Genomic DNA, 25,742 nt, shown 5'->3' with positions numbered 1-25,742 from the left:
TCACGGATAATTCCTTTCACATTGTCTCTCTACTGTGGCGTTGTGTTTTGCCGTCTGCATTGGCCTCGCTATTAATATGTTTACGAACAAGCAAGTCATAAGGACAAGACGGAATTCTGCTATATTTCCTACACCCTCCATGGTAAAGAGTACAGCAGCATTGTCCTCGAAGTAGTATATAGAATACTTGGTAGCTGTTTCTCAGGTTAACTTTAAAGCGTACAGATAGCGTTTCAGACGATGATAGTTGCAGTAACAAATCATATCCAGTTCGCGGACGAGAAGAAAGAAATGTTTCCAAAAATGTTACTTAGGTAGCACTGTATTCTTATTACGACGTTTAAAAAAAAATACATGTGGTTCCTAGTTTCTATTCTGACAACATTTCTTATACATTCTACGGAATCAGGAAAACGGCCTTACTCATATAATTGTAATTTAACTATCTTCTTAGAATTAGAATTTACATTTTTGCACACTGGAATAATTGAAGTAATTATAGATCATTATTTAATGAGTGCAAATCCAACGCAAGTATTCAAGTATTTTCTTATGTTATGTTTTCTGTGACTTATATTAAGGTTTTTAATGTCTATAATATTTTATTTGAAGTCTACAAAATGTGTTTTTAAGATGCTGAAATGCGAGGGGAATATTTTTGTGTAGTGTAGTTTGTTGGCACAGGGCAAGCAGCACAGGCGCTCTAGGGGAGACATAGACTCGTACATTTCGAATGTTGATGGGCTTTGCACAGGCTTGCAGTCTTTGAAAAATAAACAAATATTACTATGCGTAGCATATTATCCTGCTTCATTAAAACAGTCAGATCAATTGAAACTCAGTTTTTGTGCGTTACAGACCTTATAAGCGATTTTTGACATAAAATAACAACAAAAACACATTAACAAAAGATATACACTGATCGAATCAATGCGACAAAACACGAAGCAACCCACACACAGATAGATAAAGATTGATAAAGTTCAGTTAACCAATTGGTTACTTTGGTTTTCACAAAAATCTTAAACCGAAACTAAAATGGTGTATATAAAATAAATATGTAGTTTATAAAAGGTTTACCAATGAATATTTGTAGATTATTCAATAGGAGATATAATTTTTACACATATTATAGTTAGTAATGCAAGTTGGAATTCTTAATTAATCCAAACCGAGTCATTATGTCTGAACCAACAAAAATGGTAATAAAATGTTTATAATAAAAAGTGCATCACTGATCGAACTTCTGATAAATAGAAAATGCAAATAGGTTATATAGGAATGTAGCATATTCAAAATAAATTAAATGCCTGAAATTTTTAAATATTAATTTAATCAAAACCTCTTGGTCTTGTATTAGATTAGATCCATAAAAGTAATCAGATTGTTCGAAGACTCTTGCCTGCTTGAAATAGGTCATTACTTGTTTGAAAGGAATGTCAAGTTCGAATAAATAAGTCATCTTATTTCGTATAAAAGTGTTCTATACGACTGTCATTGTACATGACCTGGCCTCGTGGTCCGAATACACTTTGCCTATACGCTTTCATTGTATATGACCTGGCTGGAAGATATTCCAAGTATCGAAAAATTATACTCTTATGGTAGGCACAGCGATAGCGTATTTATTTCGTAGGGCAGGTATTTTGTATAGAGTCGTATTTAGTAGAGAGAATGATTACGAAATTCCACAAAAGGTAATGGGAAACAGAATTAAATTTTTTTTTAAGGTTTAGTTACTCTTATCAAAGGCCGAGAATCGAACATCTGTCCAGTCAAGCTTACTTTAATAAACGTTTTTTATTTTATTTTTAGAATTGTTTTCCGAATTTATAGGTTAATTATTACGAATTTACAAGATGGCGGCCAATATGTCATCATCGGCATACTGAAGGCTCTAGATGAGGAATTTAAGCCTCTTTTAGGATTTTGAAATTAATTTATTAAATGTGTATTTTTTTTTTACCTAAAATTAACTTTTTCCCATCGTCCAGGGTTCGAACCGAGAACAGAAATCGATTTAATAATTCATTAAATCAATGAATAATTTTTAAAATGTTTTTTAGAAATTTTTTTTGTATTTATAGCTTAGATATTACAAATGGCGGCCAAACAGCTGACAAGATGGTGGATATCAAGGTAATTAATAATACTGCACTCTAGCGGATAAAAATTAAACTAATATAGCGACCACGCACTCTAGCAGACAAAAACAATATGTTGGATCCAAGAGGGTTGCAGTGCATTCTAGCAGATGAAAACAAGATGGTTGTCATGACGTTATACTGGCTGATGTAATATCTTCCTTTACATTAGTGTTGGGAAGTCAGTCTGTCGGTGGCTTCCGTGACGGAAGGCACCACCGCCATTTTTAATAGAATGACCTCACGGGGTTCGAACCGAGGACTCCATATTTGCGTTTATCAACATTTTATTAAATTATTTTTTTTTATGAATTTAAAATTCTTCCCAAATTTTTGGATGAAAATTGTTGATTTTCATGATGGCGGACATGAGGCACAAATCAAAATGACGGAAGGTTCTAGAACCCAAAGTGGTAGGTGTGATGTTAACTAGATTGTTTTACTATAATTTTTAAAAACTTGTAATTAAGTATTTTTTTAACTTTTTATTAATAAATTACATGTTTACTCTTGCCAGGAATAAAAACGAAAGCTGAAATGAATTAAGAATAGTATATATTGGCCGGAGCTGGCCCAGGCTGCAGGCTGTGGATTGTGGATTGTCGACATCATCTTGTATTGTGACATCATGGCAGCCATAGGTATTCGATGACTTTGACCTTGACATCATTGACCAACTTGGATCCACCATCTTGGATCCGCCATCTTGTATCCACCATATTGGATTCAGCCATTTTGTTTTTTAGAACTTTCAGACATTTTGAATTATGTCACTGTTGCATTTTTCGTTACGACTGCCATCTTGTAAATCCATTATTATTATCAGAAAAATCCGGAAAAAAATTTAAAAATTAAAAATATAATAAATAAAAAAATTCGCCATCTTGAATTAAGGGGTCACAGTTGAACATTTTGTTATGGTTGCCATCTTGGATTCTAGAAACATTGCACTTTTTGTTATGCCCACCACCGCCATCTTGGAAGTGTATGATATCATCATTTCATGTTTATTTATGGTCACCATATTAGGTTCTAGTTGGTTACAATTTTCACTATGGCTGCTATTTTGAGAATCCATAATTTTCATGCTAGGAAATCAGGAACAATATTTAAATTTATAAAAAATAATAAAAATGTAAATAAAAAACATTCTGCCATCTTGGATTGTGATCGTACGTGCGCCATATTAAAAATACATAATTATTGTCAAAAACATTTGGAAAAAATTAAAATTTATAAAAATATATTACACAAATTTTAATAAAATCTATACTTATATTATAAAGCTGAAGAGATTGTTTGTTTGTTTGAACGCGCTAATCTTAGGAACCACTGGTCCGATTTGAAAAAATTCTTGCAGTGTTGGATAGTACATTTATCGAGGAAGGCTATAGGCTATATTATATTATCAATAACATTAGGGATCCTTACTAAAAGTCCAATTAAGAATCAAATGCGTTGGAGGGGGTTAGATACAACTTGCAGTACACGTACGAAGTGTGTGTTGACAATGCCGCAGGCGCTAGAAGTTTATTTCCTATTGCCTAGTAACATTGTTGCCACGCACTAGATGCCTTACCATTCTTAATTTTCCCATACAAGTAAAAAACACCCGTGTGATATTAACAACGAAGCAATCAGTACCCTCATATAAGAGTTCAATTAGTATTTAAATACTTTTTATCATTTTAAATCGCAAACCTAAACTATTGTTTCTTTTTCCTCTCTCTGTGTTTAATTTGTTTTTTATTGCCCTTTCTTCAAGTATATATTTTACAGACTTAAAACTTCACATTAATTTTCCTTATGTTACGCAGGATGACATTTTCCGAAAATTAGATCCCATGGGTGGTTAAAACCAGGCAACAGTGGGTACTTTGTCTGCATGAGAACAGGATTTTGCATTGTTCATGCCTTCTCCGTCTCCATGGCAACGGGCATCGCGCGGCAGTGGCGTACCCACAAGGAGGGGCATGTATAATGAGTGGCGCAAGAGTGATCTGCCTGTAGACTGCCGTAGCGAAGTACGGGTACATCAGTTGTACGTTGCGTGCACGAGTCGGGAAACCATCGGTGCTATTCATTTTCTCTTCGGTACATTATACAGTATATTGTAATAAATTTTCACTGAATTTTTTTTTTTATTTACCGTTACTGTAAATGGGAGATGTGGCTTAATTTTTTTTTCCATTGGTATAGCCGTGCGAAGCCGGGTCGGGCAGCTAGTATAATTTAAAAAACGCACTTAAATCATTGAGTCCTCGTTTCGAACCCAGCAAGGTTATTCGATTAAAAATTGCGACAGCTCCTTCCTCCACAGAAGCCACCGGAGGTGGATAGTGGATATCTTGAGCAGTTGTCAAATAACGTGGTTTCTTCTGAAGCTCTGCACGCCGTGTGTGTGCCCGGGTGGGCGGGGGTCTTCACGCGGCCAGCAGCGTTCCTCGCGGCCGCGCCGCGCAGTTAATTCGCGCGGCTGCCGCGCGCGGGCCGCCCAGAGCAGCGCCGGCCCGCGCGCTCTCCCGCCATTGCCGGCAATTACGTCCGACCGACGGGGGAAGATTAACGATTCTCGCCGGTGACGTTTTATTAAGCCCCGCTGTCACTCAGAGCGGCTGCGCGCGCGCGCATTCCGCGCGATTTTTCGGGAACCTCATTTTCATTCTCGCCGTCTCCGTCGCTCCTCCGGCTCGCGGGCGTTATTGATGATGCGCTGCTCCAACCCTCACTCCTTCCCCCTCCTCCCGCGAACCCGGCGATACTAAAAACTCCCGGCATGCCATGCAAATGAGTCTCATCTCCAGCAACCTACCCCTTCACCCGCTCCACGTCTTCCCCTTCCACTCCTTGCACGGCGCATTCGGTCGCACTCGCTGCCAGCTGTTTCTCTTCATTCACCTCTTTTCTCCTCTCTCTCTCTCTCTCTCTCTCTTCGCCCCCTTCCATCCGCTTTCTAGCACGTTTCGCACCCCGGCAGTCCTTTGTTTCCACTGGTCTTGACAAGCGTGATAAATTGAGAACAATACATGGCGCTAATCTGCTACCCCCCCCCCTTTACCCTCTAACACTCTTGTTTTCCGTGTTTTATGTAGGTTTAATTGTAACTTGCCTTACTTTGAAAATAAATTTTAGCATGTTTGTCCACGGTAATTTGAGCACAAGCATACATACATTCCAAAATTAACTTCCATGATCGAAGCGCATTTCGAACACAACTCATTCGGACATTGGTAGACAAGCCCCAATCCTCAGCTTGAGCTCGTATCTACCGCTATCAGTGAAAATCAGACGTATGAGGGTGTAAAGCAGAAAATAGTAGAGCCGTGCTGTCACCAGGTGAATGTTGGCGCGGGTTAGATAGCATCAGAACACGAACTGAACTTACATGCACGCGAAAAAACTACTTCGACTTTCCTCGTACATAGTTTGGTGTTTGTAGCGATGCAAGGGTTCGAACCGTGGACCTTGAAAGAAAGGCGTTATTTCCTAATGTGACATTTATAGAATGTTCTGCAAATAATGTGACATATGGGGCCGTTGAAGAATGGTGGTGGGGGAAGGTGTTGGAAACACCTGGGGCCCCGGTTTATTTTCGAGATTATTTTGAACGCTTGAGTTTACCCTAATAGTATGACTAAAATTATAAGTCTATTGTTAATAGAATCTAGAGGAAACCCTATATACTATGAGATACACACATATCATGTTTACAGTTATGGCCACCACAAAATTTACAATTTCTTAGATTCATTTTTAAATATAGATTTTTAAAATAAGCTGGGAATAGACCTAGCAAAAATGTTTGCCTCCGGGATCTTATTCTCTCTCGACGATCCTGGCATACGGTAAAACTTCTATTAGCGTTCACTCGTTTAACCGTCATTTTCTGTTATCCACCAAGTCTAAAAAAATTAACGAGTGTCAACAAACAGAAATCTTTAAATTGCCCACGGATTACTTTTACACCCTTCTGTATAAAGCTGGAAGTATATGTAAATATGACTAACTTTTAAAGGATTTTATTTCCATTTTCTTCCCAAGACCGTCGTGAACACACGTTACTGTACACGGGCTCGGGGTATCGAACCCAGGACCACCTTGGTGGAGGGCGAAGTGATCTGACCACCCCCTCCCCAACTTGCCACCGTGCCCCTGTAAAAGGAACTGTGCCTGTTAAAGGCCCCGCCTATCTGGACACACATGCGATGTGCAAGAACTTCAGAAGAAACCACGTGAACTGCTCGGGATATCCGAGTGGTGTCGGTTAGCGAAAACAATTTCAAAACACGCTGAAGGCGGATGAGTTGTTCTGTTTTCGTATTTCGTTTTTAAACTGTATATTTTATTAGAGTGAAAAGGACTAAAACGCGTTTTTTTCCCCCCCTTCAGAATTGTTTGTTGACATGAAACGGCCCATACCGATTCTTGAAAGCACTCGAGGGTCTTGCATTACACCTCTATCTTCATTTCTCCGTCACCCATGGGCGTCGAAACCGGGGGGGACGGTAAAAAGTATTCAATTTCGTCCTCTCCAATAATATATTTAGTTTCGTAGTTTCGTAGTTTCTCCTGATGTTTAAATTAATGATTTTGTGTGGATATAGCACCAGCAGATATGTTAACTGTGTTTTTACAAATTTGTTCTCTGAAAATATTTTTCATAAAAAATAAATTATATTTTGCAACCAACTATAATTAGAATATTTAGGAAAGAAAAATGCCTAAAAACCACCTTTTTGCACCTTCAAACCCCAAATTTTCCCGGGGGAGGACCCCCCCCCCCCCCCCCCCCCCGCTTTTTTCCCAGGGGATGGATATTCTTCAAACAACTAAATAACTAAATCAATTGAAGCCCCCCCCCCCCCCCCCAAAAAAAAAATATATCTTTGCGACGCCAATGCCGCCACCTAATATTCTGGTTACCTCTCGTTGCCCTACGCACGACGAGAAGACCGCGCGCCAGTTCAGAGCCGGCACCGAGCTGGAAGCACCAGCGGGCGTCGTACCTACACTAACCCAAGTACCCAACACGCCCCTGACTGGGCGGGCCCCTTAAGCGCACTACCGTCCATCAAAGCGCCGCGTGTATTTCCGCCGTGAACGCGGCAACCTAACTCCCGGAGTGACTCCCGGTGATTTCCGGTCGCAGGTCGGTCGGTTGAAGGCGCGCCAAGATTTGCCTATAAAGTTACAAATAGACACAGAAGTGGTGTGTCGGCAAACACGCTCACCACTCGCTCTCTCGAATCCATCTCGTGAATACCGCGCTTTATACGCGCGTGGCAATGCCCGAGACACTATCTGATAATAGCGTGTGGATCACTGGAGCTCTTCCCAGCAAACTCCGTATTTTCGTGCTTGGTATAAATAGCATGTATGTCGTGCGAGGGTCTTATGCAAATCTATAGGATTCGCAAGGTGGGCCCGCGGAAATTAACAGGGGGTGGAGGGGGGAAATTGCCATCTCCCCGAGATTTTTCGTGCGGGGTTTTTAACCTACACAATTGATCTCTGAATAGGTTGCTTATATGTTGTATACTGTCCATATGTTGGCCTATATAAATGTAATATGTACAAAACTTTAAAACAAACAGTAAGTTCTCCATAAAACATAGTTTTGGCGTTTAAGTTTATCAACCCCGTTTCACTGTCACGATTTTGCAAGCACAAGCTGACCCACCTAATGAGGGGATTCTTAATTCCATGAGAGGGGAGGGGGTTCGTACATGATTCTCTGTCTTGGTGAAGCACGGTGGGGGCATCATGGGTCCCGAGCCGGTACAGTAGCCGAGAAGGCCGGTCAGGAATCCAATGTACTAAATCGTAACGACTATGGAGCGAGTGTTTGCCGCTTAGTAGCCACTCATGTCTCTGTTGATGATGGTGTACATATATGGGATTACATCGTAGGAATATCCACATTTTCCTTCGAATTTATCATCATTCGGTTTATGCACATACAATAATTATGTAAGTTGCTACATTTTGGAGCCGTTACCATGGTGCGACTTCCGGAATTTTTTTATATAGTTTTTAGTTTCATGGTCTATAGATCCCAAAACCATCGTCAACTCAAAAAGTTTATATATATATATAAATAGTATAGGTATATAAATAATCATAATTTCATGGATACGATAACTAACGCAATTTTTCACAAATCACTTCCAAACTGATACATAAAATCTAACATTGTAAGATTTCGGTCGAGTTTGTTAGTGGGCAATATCCGACCAAAGAGGTAAAAATGGGGAAGGTATTTTGAAAAACTGAAAAATTTCTGTAACTACCATAATATGGAAAATATCACATTTGTTTGAACGTATTATAACTTGTAGGAGTAATACTAAAATATTTTGTCTGAATAAGTTTTTGATATGGCCAACCAGAACAGCAAGGGGTTGAAAAAACAATAAAATCATAACTTCCTTCATAGGTACAACAATAAATTCGTACAAATTATGTATCCATATTATAATTTTTATCTAAAAATTTGTCTGAAACAATTTTTCATAAGATCAACCATTGCTGCATGAGGTTTAGAAATAGATGGGTAAAATTAAAATAAAAACATAACTCCCCTAGTAGGAACACTATCTAATCCATTCAAATTGTTTGTAAATCTTATAAATTTTATCTAAAAAAAATTTCTGAAAGAATTTTTTAATAAGATGAGCCATTGTTGTAGTGGGTTGAAAAAAAATAAAGGGTTTAATTTAAAAAAAATTAATATATTCCATGCCATGTACCTACACTATTGAATATGTTCTGTTTTATTGTAAAAACTTCAATTATTATCTACAACTGACATCTGAATAATTTTTATATGACCAACCATAACTGCAATGGGTAGAGTAAAAAAGTGTTAGAGGACAAAAAAAATCATGATTACCTTCGTAGGCACACCATCAGAATCGTTAAAAATGTTATTAACTTCTATAACTTTTATCTAAAACTTTTGTCTGAACATTTTTTGATTAGACGAACCATTTCTGCAAAAGGTTAAAAAATGAGGAGTTAGAATTAAAAAAAAATTCGTTATTCTCTTAGTAGTTAGGCCTACACTACCGAATCCGTTCAAATTTTCTTAATCTTATAAATTTTATCGAAATGTTTTGTCTGAAACAATTTTTGATAATACAGTCCATTACTGCAAGGTGTTTAAATAACAATGGTAGAAAGACCAAAACAGTCATTTTTGTTTTTAAAAAAATAGATATACTATCAAATCCATTATAATTTATTGTAAAACTCCTAACTTTATCAGAATCTTTTGGCGCAAACAATATTTGATGAAACTAACTATTACCGTAAAAACAGGGGTTGAAATTAAATATACATATAACTTCCTTAGTATCATCTTTGAATATATATACTGTATAGAAGTCGCGAGTGGATAGGATTTACTCTACGTTTTTCAGAAGCTTATGATGAGCAGCTTGGGAACTTCACCGCTGCAGTGCGCTGCCGTAACGCCCTGTATCGTCTTAGTTGTTATTTACACGTTAGAGCGCAGCGCTGTCGCCCGCTGTTATTCCCCGCTCCCCTCATCCATCATTCACTGCAGCTCAACGTCGTTCAACAAGAAGGGGAAGGGGTGTTTGAAGAGTTCGAGACTTGTCCGCTAGGGACCACCACAAGTCGATGCCCTAGAGATGGTGGCGATTGCGGCGGTGAATTAACCAACTACCTCAAAACCGTATTAGAAGTTTTAACCTGGGCTGGCGACTTCTATACAGTATATATATTCAAAGGTATCATTCGTCAGAATTTATTAATAACCGTTTTAATAATAGCCTACCTTAAACCTTTGTCCAAAAAAAAAAAATTATAAGACCATGTATTAGTTAAAGGGATGAAAAACAGTGTTTGTATTACAAAAGTAATTGCATAACTACCTTAGTAAGCATAATATGAAATTCGTTAAGACATTCAATACTTGATGCATTAAGTTAAAAATAGTCAATAATGTTCGCTGTGTGAAATGAGAAAATGTTAAATCGGTCTTTTTTGAATTTTGGCGAACATAAGTTGTTATGTAGTTTATAGAAGTTACCAAACAATTTTTAGAAGAAAAATAGGGACTTCAAAATCTACCTATGTCTGTAGGCTATAGAGAAAGGAATTTTTTTCTGTGCATTATTTTCATTGCTTGTTAGTATCTAGAATTAATTATATGGTACTTAGTATATAAATAATGTAGAGTAGGTATTTTATTATCAGAATAATCTAAGTCAGACATTATTATTTTTCAAAAATAATTTATAATTTCAAAAAAAAAAGTCAATTTTTCTACCTGTGGAATAGTCAATGTTCAGTTAAGAAAACTACTTAAATAGCACCATTTTGTACCTTGAAATCCATATTTTCCTGGGGGAGGGCCCCGGACCCCCCCCCCCTCCCCCCCCCCCCAGAACATGTTTTGGGGTGAACGGAGTTTTTGCTTCCCCTAATGTAAACCACACGCCTCGCCACTGTTCTGTGTTGTTGCTATGATGGAATACATTTTTGTTGGAAGGTGGAGGTTAGGTGGCATGTTTATGAATTGTTCTTATGATGTAATGGATTATTGGTTGGTTGGTGGCAGTGGGGGTGGTACATTTCTGCATTGTGCTTATGATCATAGGCGTGCCTACAGGGGGGGCCAGGTGGGCCATGGCCCCTCCTAATGTAATCACTCAGATCGGCATTTTCTCTAATGCGTTCGTTAATATTCGTATATTCCTGGCACTGTGACACTCAAACTGTTTTTCAGTGTTGCAGTGTGGTAATTATCAATATTTCTAAACATTTTATCGTTCTGGAAATACAGCAGCCTTAGTTTATTTAAAACACGAGGTCCCTTAAAATGGCCAAGCAAAAAAAAAATTAAGAGGTTTGTTAAAGTTCCATTGTCTGAATTGCTGTGTTTGCATTCACTAAAAAGAAGTTAATTTCAAGGTAGATCTGGACCAAGCTATTGGAAAATTCGAGAGGGAAAAATGTGTAAGTACCCTTTAAACATTGTCTATGGAAAAAAAAACATATTTTCAAGATTGCTAAAATTATGCAGATATAAATATTAACTAGTAAACATTCATATCTCGTCGATACTGCACAAAAATATAAACACGCAATGAGTGAATGTATTTAGGCTATTTAACATTCTAAATTCAGCTTCTGATTTAAAAATTTAGCAGGGCCCCCCCTAATGGAAATGTCTGGGCACGCCTATGCTTATGATGCAATGCATTTTGTGGATGCAGTGGTGATTGTGGAGGTTAGGTTGTACATTTATGCATTTCTCTTAAAATTCAATGTATTTTGTGAGGTTATGATGAGTTTAGGGGTATATAACTGCAAATACAGGCATCACAGCACATAGGGATGCCTTATATATTTATATATAATAAACACGGTAGACATTCTGAAAATGTAAACAAATGCAGTTCATAACCAAACAAAACCATGACTTTACATAAATAAGGATGTAAGAAAAGTAAATAGTGTGGCAAAGATGTTAACTGAGAGCCGAAAACAACAACAAACCACATGCTAGACCTGTACCCTAATTAACCGTCCAAAATCATTATTTTAATGATTTTAGAAGTATAACAACACGTGTGTTTGTTTGTTGTTTAAAACAGCTGTTCGTGTAAACAATTTCTCAGCTACATAGGCGCCATATTACTTAGTGAATTCCAGATTCAAGAAGTTTCTGTTAGGTTCCTTCTGGTCCATTTACTTATCTCTGTATAAAATAATTTTTTTTAGCACTAAACGCGTGTTTTTTTTCGAACACTACATTATTCTGTAATAATACTGTTGTCAATATACACTATGTTATGGTTTTTGAAAATCTCTTAAATTATGATATATACCTAAACGAAGGCATATTTTCAATGTTATACTTTAAAAAATTGCTATGGCTAATTGTTGAAATCTAAATGCCGTTTTTACGTTATACATCTCTCTATTATGATTTATTTTTAGTTAACTAAGAAACTGTGGCTCTTTGTTATTTGTTAATAATATATTTTGTAAACGGTCTGTATAATTTCGCCCGACATATTGAATGTTCTTTTAATTTTTTTTAAGCTTGTAGTAACCTTCAGTTGTCACAATGTATTGCAAATTTTGTTTGCAACTATTTGCAACGTGTGATGTAAATGATCTATTCTTTTCTGTATGTTAATGCTAATTTTATTGTAAAAACAGGCATATTTAAAATTATTTTCTAAATCTGTTTTTTTGTAAACGTAATGTTTATATTATTTTGACAGTTTGACGTCAACGCCCCTTTGCATTTGTTTATCGGTCAGTGTGACCAAGCCGAGTATCTTAGTAATTCGCCGAAGATAATTGTGATATTACTCTGAAATGTAAGCACAATGGCTGTAGTAGTAAAAGTTGTAAATGTTGGTTCTGTGAGCGGAATGTTAAACAAATCACAGAGACTTCTGTTAGGACTGTTCGTTTTGTTGTTAGTTGATGTCATTTGGGTTTCTTCATCAGAGTTGACGAAGGTAAGTAAATTTTTGCACCGTAAGGTAAATATTATTTTGTATTTGAAGTGGATCTACATTAAATGATTCGTTAAGGGCGGGCAACGTAGACATCAAGTAAGGTGAATGGGGGAGAAATGACTTATAATTTTAAGTACCATTTAATTTAATAATTTGTAGCACTGCTGTGCACAAATGTAAATGTTTTGAAAATAATTTGTAGGAATTTTAAGTCATAATTTTTTTTATTGGTAGTTAAAATTCCATATTACGAATCCAAGTCTTCCTTATCCTGATGGCATGATCCTGTATATTTTTATCCTGTAGTACATGATTCTTGCTGTTTTAAGTATGATAATCAAAAGATCCTGAAGGTAAATATGTAGAGTAGCGGTATATGCGGAAAAAAATGCTAAAAATCCGAAAATACTTTTATTCTATGCTCTTTCACTTCCTCTTTTCAAATCAACTGGTGGAGATAAGAAATTCCAAATACTTTAGGAGTTATAAAATTTTTTAATTCTGAACATGTAGAGTAGTGGTATTTGCGAAATAAAAATTCTAAAAATCTGAAATGACTTTTATTATATGCTCTTTCACTTCCTCTTTTCATTAAATCCGGCGGAGATAAGAAATTCCAAATACTTTAGGAGATATCGAATTTTTTAATTTTGCAATACAACACCTGAACAACCATTCGAACGTCGCCATTTTTGTTATTTTGCAGTGTGTTCGTGAATGCGTAATAAATAAAATGGGTAAATATGTAGTGTACAGATTAGCGCCAAAAAAATCGTACAAATATGAAATAACTTTCATTATATGCTCGTTTACGTCCTCTTTTCATAACCGCCTGCGGAGATAAGAAATTCCAATTACTTTTGGAGATATCGCCATTCTTATTTTGCAATGCAAGACCTATGTAATCATTGGACCGCCGCAATTTCATTTTATATTTTGCCGTGTGCGCGTGAATGCCTAAATAACAGAAATTTTCCATTAGGTAAGGTTAGTTACATTATAAATACTTCAAATTAAATGGAAATTAAAAATAATATCAATTTATTTTACTTGTATAGTTTTAAGTATTTATAATGTAACTGACCTGAACTAACAAAACGGGACAAAGGTAGATTAGGTCAGGTCAGCTACATTATAAATACTTTGAAACTGAACGGACATTAAAAATAATAAAATTAATTTTAATGGTTGTTTAGGTTTAAAGTATTTATAATGTAGCTGACCTAACCTAACAAACCGGAACAAAGGATTAACAGTAGGAACGAACGTAATTTTTTAAAGCATAAAAATTTGAAACTTTAAAAACTCACCTAAGTTGGAGGTGGCCTATTGGTTCATTTGAATATTGGCCTATGACGAACTATCACGTGACAACATTATCCAATATAAAAAACAATTGATACTCGTAAACAAAAAACAATTGTGCAGCCGTGTGAATGTGCAGGTATAGTGATTAAAATTTAAAAATTCGATATCTCCAAAAGTAATTGGAATTTCTTATCTCCGCAGGCTGTAATGAAAAGAGGACGTAAAAGAGCATATAATAAAAGTTATTTCAGATTTTTATAAATTTTTTTTTACGATAATTAAAATTTAAAAATTCGATATCTTCAAAAGTAATTGAAATTTCTTATCTCCGCATACGGTTAAGAAAAGAGGACGTAAAAGAGCATATAATGAAAGTTATTTCATATTTGTACTATTTTTTTTGGCGCTAATCCGTACACTACATATTTACCATAAAATGGTCGATTAGTTCAGGTCAGTTACGTTATGAATACTTTCAAACTAAGCGGACATAAAAAATAATGTGAATTAATTTTAATGGCTGTTTAGTTTTAAAATATTTATAATGTAACTTACCTGACCAAACAAACCGGGACAAAGGATGAACAGTAGGAACTAAAATGGTTGATTAAGTCAGGTCAGTTACATTATGAATACTTTCAAACTGAGCGTACATTAAAAATAATATGATTTAATTTCAATGGTTCTTTAGTTTTAAAGTATTTATAATGTAACTGACCTGACCTAACAAACCCGGACAAATTATGAACATTAACAACTAACGTAAAATGTTTTTGTTACTTATTACTTTCGCAACAATATCCTAATAAAAAATAAGACATTAAAATTAGAAACGTTAAAAACCCACCTAAGTTGGAGGCGGGTACATTTCCTTTGCCATTAGAAGGAAATGATGATGTCGTTTACCTACGCCGCGATACCTCCAACGGAACATTAATAAATAAATAAATAATCACGTATTGGTTCATTTGAATACTGGCCAATCAGGGAACTGTCACGTGACAAAATTGTCCAATAAGAAACATAATAGATACTCGTAAACCAGAAACAATGGTGATCGCTGCATGAATTACGCAAGTATTGTGATGAAAATTAAAAAATTTGATATCCCCTAAAGTATTTGGAATTTCTGATCTCCGCCGGTTGATTTGAAAAGAGGAAGTGAAAGAGCATAGAATAAAAGTATTTTTGGATTTTTAGCATTTTTTTTCCGCATATACCGCGACTCTACATATTTACCGATCCTGAACATAACAAAAAAATTGTATATAACAAGAAATTAGATTGTAAGTTGAATACAAAATATATTTCCTTTTTTATTCAACTTTTTATTTATTAATTTACATGATCATAGGCTGTAGGATTTAGTACAAGTCAGTTATTTAAATATAATCAATTAATAAGTTCTTAAACACCATATAATTTGCTTAACATTTAATATTTATATATCAATAAAACTAACAAAAAACACAAATTTAACAGAATTAAAAAATTTATGATACCTACACTATTGATTTATTGCAGATAGCTACATTTAATTTAAAAAAATTCATACATATTATTTTCAAGAAAAAGGAAATGTATTATGAAAGCACTAGGAAGATGTCATAATTAGTTAAACTTAGAATTAATTGAAAATTATAAGTTTTAACTTTCTGCTGTATTATTTAAAACATAAAATTCATCCAGTGTGTAAGGTAGTAAATCTTTTATTAAGTTTCAACTTGGACAATTGTGCAATTGTATTCACAGTTTCAGAGGCGGACCCAGGATTGACTTTGTGTGTGTGTCCGGGGGGGGGGGGGGGGGGTTCATTGGTAGTCTGCACCTAGTATAAAGCCTGTTTATTACTTCAGAAGTCATGTTATCCAGTGTATATTTTACCCTCCTTAGGGGGGGGGGGGGGGGGGGTTGTGGCTTTCTGTAATATTTTTGAAATATTTGTTTGGACATGAATATAAATTTTTTTGTTTTGCTATCATAATGAACATCAATGTATTATCAAAGTGGTGTAAATTTTTTTTATAACAAAGTTATTTGCATAATTTTTGTTATTGAGTTATGAGGGTAAATATTTTGAGTTTTTTTATAATGGTCAACCTGCAATGTTTCGGATTGTTTTTTTTTTCTACATTTATCACTAAAGAAACACTAGTTTTTACACTGTTTTTTGCATGAACAATTTTCTTGTCGCCATATTCATTGTTATACCTATCACAAGTTTTTGTTATGTGTAGGAACTTTTGACATAGGCTACTAAATTAAAACCGCAAATATCATGTATCACAGGATCAATATGTACAGGATCATGCCATCAGGATCAAAGGATAAACTTGGACATGTCACACAAAACAATTAATTACTCTTTATTGTTGTATTATTATTGTATTTACTAAAATTAATGTTTTAACTGCAATACCATTTATGTATATTTTCTTATGTGTTGTTTCACAGTATATTTATCATAATGAAAACTATGAAAAGCCATTCTTCAGTACTTATGTGAAGACATCCATGTTTACCATATACTTATTTGGATTGTGTTTCTGGCCACCATGGAGGGATCAGTGCAGCAAACCGACTACCTACATGGTATGTTGCCTAGTATTTCATTTTATACACATGTACATCTGTAGTTAAAGGCTATAAAACTGAACAGATGCAACATATGACAGTTGGGTGGGTGAAGTTCTTAACATGATACCATACATTATAGCTGTTTCTTATTCTGTGGGGGGAAAATTAAGGGGGAATGTATAAAGTGGGAAATGTATTGAACATTATTGTGAGTCGTGTTTTTTTTATGGTTACACTTGTTTTCCCCTCCCATTCATTCCTTCAATGCTTGATTTTTATCTCATCACCCCTATTATCTCTAATGACTTTAATATCAACAAGATGTTAAATCATATGGTGATTAATTGCTGGGCTAAGAATTTACCAATTTGTACAATTTATGTCTGTCAGGTCATATGTTTTATGAAATGTTTAAAATTGTAATTCAATTCCACATATATTTGTAATGACAATATTTTATAATCTTTTGCCTTTCATGAATCAAAAATTACTTACCATTGAAACTTTAAAATTTTCATTTATTAAGTATGTAATGTTTTTCTTAAAAATTTAATTTTTGAGCAATCTAAAGGATAACAAGTAAGTTATTCCAATTTACATAAATTACATGATTTAAAAAACATTTTAAATGTTTATTTCATTTTGGGGGGGGGGGGGGGGGGGGGGTGATTAGCTGTGGTTCTAAAGAAAGATATATTGACAAACAAAATTTATTTCTTGTATCTCCAAATGTTATCTTCGTGTACAGAATTGCAATTTTACTGGAAGTTTTTTCTGTTAACCAGGGTGTTTTATTGAGGGGTTAGACAAACTGAACGGGAATGTTGGTGGACCGATTTAGAAAATTCTTACTGAGCAAAAAAACCATAGGGGTCCAATTGTTTTTGTTATAATTTTTTTTTATAGAGTCTTAAGTTTTACCAAATTTGACATCTGAACCCTATAGCTTTTTGGTCGCGTGTTTTAGATTTGAATTTTTTATTGACGTTTGGTCCCTGATGCATACTTCATCTATTCAAAGTAGTTTTAAATGCAAAGAATGACCAAAGAAATAGTTCTTAACTCTTAAAGTCAGAAAAATGGAAACAAGTATGCAAAAACGTCAACAATAACTTAATTAAAAAAACTAATTGCATTCAATAAATTCATATTCTTTTAAAAATTTCCATAGATAGTGTACTCTATTGGTATAACAATCTATAAGTTTGTTTAAAAACAATTTTTTTTTGTTTATGAAAACATTACAAATTTGACTTGAATGTTGCACCCTTAATTCTAATACCACAACAGCATGTTACTATAATAGATATATGCTAAATAAAGTATGATGCTTTTTTCTTAGGCTTGTGTGGTTTTACCTGCTTTTTGAATGCTTATCTGGCACCACTTGGTCGCTTTGAGTAAACCAGTGAGTTCAGAACTAATTCTTTAGTCGTTCTTTACATCTAACACTGCCTTGCAAAGATGAAGGATGCATCAGGGACCAAACGTAAATAAAAAATTCAAATCTAAAACATGCAACAAAAACTGTTGTAGGTGTTAGGAGATAAAATTTCAGTAAAAATTAAGAAAAATATTTAAAAAAATTATAACAAACAAATTTGAACCCCTAGGGCCTTTTTCCTCAGTATGTTTTATAAATGAGTCCCCCAACACACCTGTTCAGCTTGTCTAACCCTCTACAAATCACCCTGTTTTGTTTATTTTATTGTACCATTAGTGCTATATTCAAGTCTATAAATTACTTTTACGTGATTGTCATTTGTTTCCTTGAAATAAGAAGAAAAGCTATTTGAATTTTGTACTAACTGGTTACTAATAATTTGACATAATTTTGGAATTTATAAAATAATTGGTTGTCTAGTTTTTGTGAACCAATATTGTAGTGTATATTTTTATATATTTTTTTGTAAAAATTTGGAATATGAAATTTTCTTCTTTTTTTTAACTAAATATTTGGTACAAGGAGCGTAGTATTATGCACAGAGTATTCATTCCCAGGTTAAATAAATGTCCTTAATATTTATTAAGAATTCTGCCTCTAACGAAATATTGTTTCAAGCAAACTTTGCCTTAATCTGTGAATCAAGACGTACTTTATTTCAACTATGGTATGCTCACGAACAAAAAAATTGGTCACCCTAGCATGCATGCACAGATGGATCGTTAAGCCTGTACGGATGGTGCAGCGAATGGTTCCCGTGCTCACCCACACACGCACTGCCTCTATGTGAGCATAAGGCAGAAGCGATCAGTAAGACATAATGTTTCAAGCTGATAGTGTACTTCAACATGGATAGATGAAAGGATGTCACGGAGTGGCTAAAAGGGGCAATCATGTTTGGCCGTGTCCATGGTCATACAGTGCGTGGAGTTGCTGGAGTTGCTGGTGTTACGTAGTGACTTTCCAACGTGTCTATAAGCTTTGGGGTACTAGACATGGCCATGAAACATGGTCAGAATCTTGGTTGGATAAAGATCCTGGCTGAGAGGGACCAGAGATGCATTTCATGGCTTGTGAATCAAAATCGCTTCCAAACCAGACAGGAATTGCTGCAGTCAGTGAATGAAGGTCCATCCCAACCTGTTAACGTGAGATCATTGCGACAGGAACTGCATGCAATGAACATTTGGAGTCGGTCACCTCTCAAGAGGCCATTGCTCACACAGGCACATAAATCTGCCCATCTTCAATGCGCTAGAAATGATTGAATGTGGACATTAGCTGACTGGCGGAATGTAATGGTCTGACGAATCAACGTTTTTGCCTGTATTCCAATGATACAGATCGTAGAGTGCACCGAAGACAAAATGAAGTATTTCATTCTGAATGTGTGCAAGGTCAGGTTCAAGCCGGAGGTGGGTCTTGGTGTTTTAGGGGTTTTTCGTATCATGAATTGGGCCCGTTCACTGCGGTGACCACGAACATGAACCAGCATGTTTATTTAAACAATTTACATGATGACTTCTACCGCAATATTTCAAGATGACAACAGCAAAGTTCATCGGGCTGCACGCATATGTGACTGGTTTTTAAACACTCCCCAACCCTATTACATCTCGATTAGCCTGCAAAATCACCTTACTTGAAATCTGTTGACAATCTGTGGGACATGTTGGAACAGCGGGTAAAACGCATCATCAGCATCCCCGAAATTTGATGGAATTGTGTGATCAAATCCTCTGTGAGTGGCTTAACCTGGATGCGACGTACGTGCACAGCCTTGTGGACTCACTTCCTAACTGAATCAAGGCATTTATTAAGTCTAGAGGCAGAGTTACATGGTATTAAATCATGCTTGCAATGATTTCTCCAGGGGTGACTAATGTTTTGTTCGGTGAGCTTAGTATGAATGGGTAGAGGTCTTCTATAACAGGTAAAAAAAGGATCTTTGATCAATACCTATTTTGTCCTCTTTTCATCAAATTGCACTGACATTACATAAATTAAATACTATTATTTTTGCAAAAGCTTTGGACATTGGTTCAAACATGGTTTCTTCCTTTGAAGAGTAGGTGGCATTCTGTTATCTCATGACTCATACCGTTTTAGTTCCACTTTCCGTCCGGGACTTGATTCTGTTATCACATCATGGATTAACTGTTATCACGCATGTGACTTCGTGCAATTATCAGTTAATGACATAATTTTGTTGCATAACATACACTGCTATCACTCCACTATTAATTGCTCAATTTGATTTTATGGATGTGTGTTTCATATTCATTGATGTTGATTGGTAATCATGAGCAGCATCTTTTAAAATAAAATTAGTCCATTATGTACTTTCTGTATTCTTTCTTCTTCTTTCATTAAAATGTATTGTGGAATAATCTCTACACAGAAAAGTTATAAATTTTGTTTTTTATTTAACTACAACCATAGTACCTATATAAATATTTTACTTGTATGCATTTATCATCTTTTTTTCATGCTAATAAATTCCTAATATAACAACACTCAATTTTATAAGATGTTTATTTGAGGGAACTTATTTTCTTATGTGCTTACAACTTAACTGATTGGTAGAGGCAAGACCATATGGTGAATCGTGATAAAACCAAAATAACAGCAAAATTGAAGTCACTGCACCACCAAAGACCTAAATGGAAATCAACACACTGCATAATACAGAAATGCAAAGAAAAACACAAAATGCAGCAAAATTTACCTCGATTATTTCATTTAGTCTGTTACAAATTGGGAAATCATTTCATAAATATTAAGTTTGGGTTTTAAAAATCTTAAATATGATGTACTAAGTAAAAAAAGTTATTCAATGTCTGTATGATTTTTTTAAAGAAAAGCAAATAAAAGCAGTCCGTAGGTGATAACCGAAACACATAGCTTATGGCCTTAAGAGAAAAATTACAACAAAATGCATAAGTATAATGATTTTGGACTTACAACAATGCATAATGTTTTTTTTTATTCATATTAATAGTATTAAATAATAAAACTATTACAAAGAGTAAAATTAATTAAAATTTGTATATGTATATTGGCACCAGAAATAAACTTAAAACAAACAATCATTCAAATATTATTTTTCTACTGCTTAAAAAGTAATTTAGGTTTAGTAGTAGTTCCAATATTATTTATTGTTTTGATATTTAAGTAATTTTATACAATAATGCACAATTTTGATGATAGTTTAAAAATTAAAATGACGATGCTTTTCAAAATATAAAATCATTACATGGCTCAGGACATTACAAAATATGTATAAATATAAGTGTCCTACCACGAGTTGTTGAAGCAGTTGATCAACATTATTTTACTTACTAATTATTACATGTGTTGTAATTTTTAATGACAATAAAGATGAGATCCATTACTTTTATTGGCAAGCATGCTTTTTTATAACACCTTAAAATCTTGGCACTACTGATTGGATCCGATCAATGAACTTGTATATACTCTATCACAGAAAATCTGAACATTTTGGGAGTGAAACCAATGTCATTCCTGTCAACAACTGTACAAAATTGAACTTTAACTTAGTTGTTCCACCTGACAGCATACTAGGATGAGTAGTATGAAATTCTTCATTAATATTTTGAAGTTTCACCGACACCAATTTAAATAATTGTTTCCGTTCTTTACTTTTATTAAGTACTATGCATATTTGTTCTTTAAATCTGTAATACATGTTTGCAGTATCGCTATAGACACTGATATTAAATTATGTTTGCAACATGCTTTATCAGTTCATATAGTTGGGCCTTATAAGGTCCTCATAGTTTTGATAGCATTTATATAAGTATTCAGTGTTAACAAACCATTATTTTAACACATTTTTTTTGCAGTATATTGAACCTACTACAGATGATGAAAATTTTTATTCGGAAGCCAATACAAGCCTGGTAAGTGAATCATTCGCATGGTTCTATAATTTTGTATGTTGCCTTCTGTTATTTTTGTAAACATTTAGTTGTTTTTCTTTTCTTTTGCAGAGCGATCCCACGTACGTACCAATTAAATTTCCTGAACCAGGGGACAAAAGTTCTGGAACAGAGAGCGATGACTCATCTATTCGTTCTGTACGATTCAGTAAACTTGCTGAGGTAAAAATTGTGTACAAATATTGTAGGAGTATAAGTAGGGGCAAGCATTTTTCACAAAAAAATTCGAACGTGTATTAAGACTGCAACAAGGTATACCCGCACCAGCGGTTTCTTCCTTGTGATTGGCAGCCATCTGCGAGAGAAGTCATTGCTTTATTTGGCCAGGCCATTCAGGACTCGTTTGCTTCCTCACTGAATCACTGTGATTGATGGTGTAACAGTTGACAAGTACCTGAAAGAAACTCTCCCAATCACGAAACACAGACGATGCTACAATTTTTTTAACTCTCAGCTAGTCTCAGAATATTTTCGCGAAATATGCATGCCCCTAAGTATAAGTGTTAAATGTTAACCAAATTTATGGTGCAAGATTAAATTTTTTTTCACTGTAGGTCAGGCACATGTCTGAACAAGACGCGACAGAAGCACTTCTGGCCCGTCTTTCGTACCAAGCCAGTGTCCGTGCGGGAGAAGTGGCGAGACGGGCTGCTAGTAAATTTCCACTCCAAACAGTAGCAAAAATTGCCTTCATGTTCTGTTTGCTGGTGAGTACAGCTGCTATGTTTTTGCCCATGTATGTGTGTAACGAGGAAAACATACCTTAGCTACCTGTTTGTGGAGGGTGCTGCTTAACAACTTCAGATGACATATGGTTCATGCTAAATGAAAAAAAAAAAATGTGTAGTGTTTATGAGCAGATTATTGGCTGAAAACCACAAAGGTTGATTAGGTTTGTGTGCACATTTATTGAGAATAACGTGGTACTTATCATATTTGCAAGTACAGTATATTTATTTAAAATTTCAGTAAAAATTAATTTTTGGCACCAATGTCATTTTCGTCTTCAGCTATTATTTTTTTGTACAATAAGTGTTACTCTCAGAATATATATTTTTATTTTTAATGCTTGTGAATGATTTAAGGCATTTGATGATTCTTGTGAAATGAATAAAATTATTTTAACTTTGTCACTTTGGTATTTCCAATACATCTAAGGCCTGCTCTGGAATGACACCGACATATAAATGAATAAGAATATGTTAATCATGAAAAAAAATATCTACAATGGCACACATGTTGATATGGAAGTATATGAATCAACAGGGCAACACCCACTTTTTTCCTTTTAGGTGACTGTGTGACAAATATGAAGCGTAGTATTTGGCCGTGGTGGTATCCATGTTTTAAATATTGTTATGAGGGTAAAAACAGGCCTGGAAAGGTAGCCCCATTAGCCATTATTTAATTGCAGTTTTATTTATTAACTAATATTTATACTATTAATCAAGCTATAACAATTTAATTTTCTGCCCACTAAGTAATTTCACTTTTAATAAGTCCACTAATCAATCTCCCCACTGGAGAGCTTGGCTCGACATTGGCTCTATCTACTGCTTGTTTCTTACCATGCAGTTCTGTCCCAACACACTGCCTTGCACTACTCACTCGTCCGTCGCACTACTCACTCGTCTGTCGCACACGACACTGTCCCGGATGCTTAGGTCCCTGACGCACCAATCTTCGCACATGAAGCCCTTCGCTCGTCATCTACTTTCGCTTACCATCTTCACTTCACTCCCTCACAGGTCGCTCCAAGGATCGTCGGCATCGTCTCCAGCCTCGTGCACAGACATGTTTGTCGCCACTAGTCTCCATCACTCCCACCCTACTCGCCTCAGGCTGGCTTCCATCTTAAATTGCTGCCAAGTCCCGACCTCGAAAGATCTGGTAGCCCTCTGAAGTGGCACGTCATCAGAATACCCGACGTAACACTTGAGGCTCCAAGAACAATGTTAAGTTATACCACTTCATCGAGATGGGGTTCTGGGAACGTACTTAACACTCAAGTGACGAAGACATCAGACTACCTCAGAGGTGGGGCCTCCCACTGTACTAGCCGGCATGCCGGGCTGACTCACCTCAATACTTTAAACATTGTTTCAGGTACAAGAATATCTGTATACAAACAGTGTCCTATCATTGTAGTTTATTTTTATTATACTTGTAAATCCAGACCATGTTTTATTTTCATATCTCAGAAATTTTTCAATTAAATAGTGTTATGTAACCATAATTTGAGGTTTTTTTGTAGTTTTATAACTAGCCTTGGCTTTCTAACGTCAATTGTTTGCACATTTTTTACTGTCTTACTATGTTTTCCAATAAAAACCCAAACAAATTTACACATGCAGGATCTTTGTTATGAATGTGTTCACAAAATTTTTCATACAGTTATATTGGTTGCAATTTGTTACTTTCTGTGAACTTAAGAATGCCCAGACGAATTGTGAAACGTAAATATCTGGCTCTTCTGTGATCCTCTTCCATTTTTACGTTTCCATATCATAGTGGAATGAGTTAGCGAGACATAATTTAAATCCTGTGAATATAAATCATTGAGAATCAAGAGAACATTGCTGAGCATAAATTCATTGTTATGTATATGTTTTCATTATGCTCAAAACGGAAAGTTTTAATTTTTTTTTGGAATTATTAAAGTGAATCTCCAGTTGTATTATTTTTATGCTGTGTATTTTTTTCCAGTGGTTTGTTGCAAACTATGCATACCAGGTAGCCCTACGAGAGACTGAAGCTGGTATAGTCACTGTTCTTTCTTCAACATCAAGTCTATTCACTCTTATTTTAGCTGCTCTTTTTCCTTCCAACATTGGTGATCGCTTTACGCTTTCAAAACTGGTTGCTGTTTGTATCAGCATAGCAGGCTTGGTGAGTAGTTTTTAAATTAATATTGCAATGCTTTTAAAATAAATTAGTAATGAAAAATACTCTAAAAGTTTTTTTTATGAACATTTAATTATTAAGTTCAGCATTACTTGGTTACAGGGGAAGAATTTGCTGTTGTGTAGTTAAGTGGTATTAACAGGTAGGCATCTTTTTATTGTTAGAATCAGATACCATTGTTGTTGCACTGTAATGCTGTGCTACATTTATTGCCTCTGTTTTTTAGATCTCGTAGAGCTGGTGTTATGACCTTCGGTTAAACCTAGGGCTAAAATGTAACTGATAATAGCTCTTATTTTTGTCTTAAGATCTTCAGTTAACGTCTCACTCTGAGGTAATCTTACGAATAAAGTTTACCGTTGTTGAACTGATGGCTAGATGGTTAACCTGGAGCTAAAAGCTTACAAGCATCAGAAAAGAAAATGGCGAGATATCAATTGAGGTCAGTTGCTTACAGTGATAGTGATGATTACTATTTGGGAAATTACAGTATAGTTTAATGCAGGATTCGATGAACTAATTGAATACTGCACACAAATGATTCTTCGTCCCATTCATCAAATATTTGGTTAAAAATTACATGATGTAATGTAGGTAGGTCTATCACTGAGTCGTATATTATATTTGTCTTTAATTAATCCAAAAGGAAATAAATTGCATGTATATAAACTTATATGTATGGCTTAAAAATTGCCTAATGAGTGTTATTCTATATATATATATGAAAATTTATTCTTAATAAAGTAGACACATGGTAGGATTGTAATGCACTTCAAACGACTACGAGATGGATCAATTTCGTTAGATTACAATTAATTGTGAAAATATATGTTATCTTTTTTTCCCCTTCCCTTTCATACAAACTACACTATTTTCCTGCGATGCAGGTAACAGGTTT

General features: G+C 35.1%; 1 protein-coding gene across 3 annotated transcripts in view; it reads left to right on the top strand.

Moving 5' to 3' along the window:
* The first annotated feature begins 12,153 nt into the window (after positions 1-12,153).
* The window catches only part of LOC134532971 (solute carrier family 35 member F5), a 29,072-nt gene continuing 15,483 nt past the window's right edge, over positions 12,154-25,742 (top strand). Inside the window, exons 1-6 of one of the 3 annotated variants that reach the window (XM_063370057.1) lie at positions 12,154-12,649; positions 16,412-16,549; positions 21,845-21,901; positions 21,992-22,102; positions 22,495-22,647; positions 24,647-24,829. In XM_063370057.1, coding sequence (XP_063226127.1) covers positions 12,515-12,649; positions 16,412-16,549; positions 21,845-21,901; positions 21,992-22,102; positions 22,495-22,647; positions 24,647-24,829 — 777 coding nt within the window. In that variant the 5' untranslated portion in view covers positions 12,154-12,514. The remainder of the gene's footprint in view (positions 12,650-16,411; positions 16,550-21,844; positions 21,902-21,991; positions 22,103-22,494; positions 22,648-24,646; positions 24,830-25,742) is intronic. The other 2 variants (XM_063370059.1, XM_063370058.1) reach the window with 2 other exon arrangements.

Source organism: Bacillus rossius, chromosome 6, assembly GCF_032445375.1.
Source record: "Bacillus rossius redtenbacheri isolate Brsri chromosome 6, Brsri_v3, whole genome shotgun sequence".
Lineage (NCBI taxonomy): Eukaryota > Metazoa > Arthropoda > Insecta > Phasmatodea > Bacillidae > Bacillus > Bacillus rossius.
This window is presented reverse-complemented; position numbering and strand designations above follow the sequence as displayed.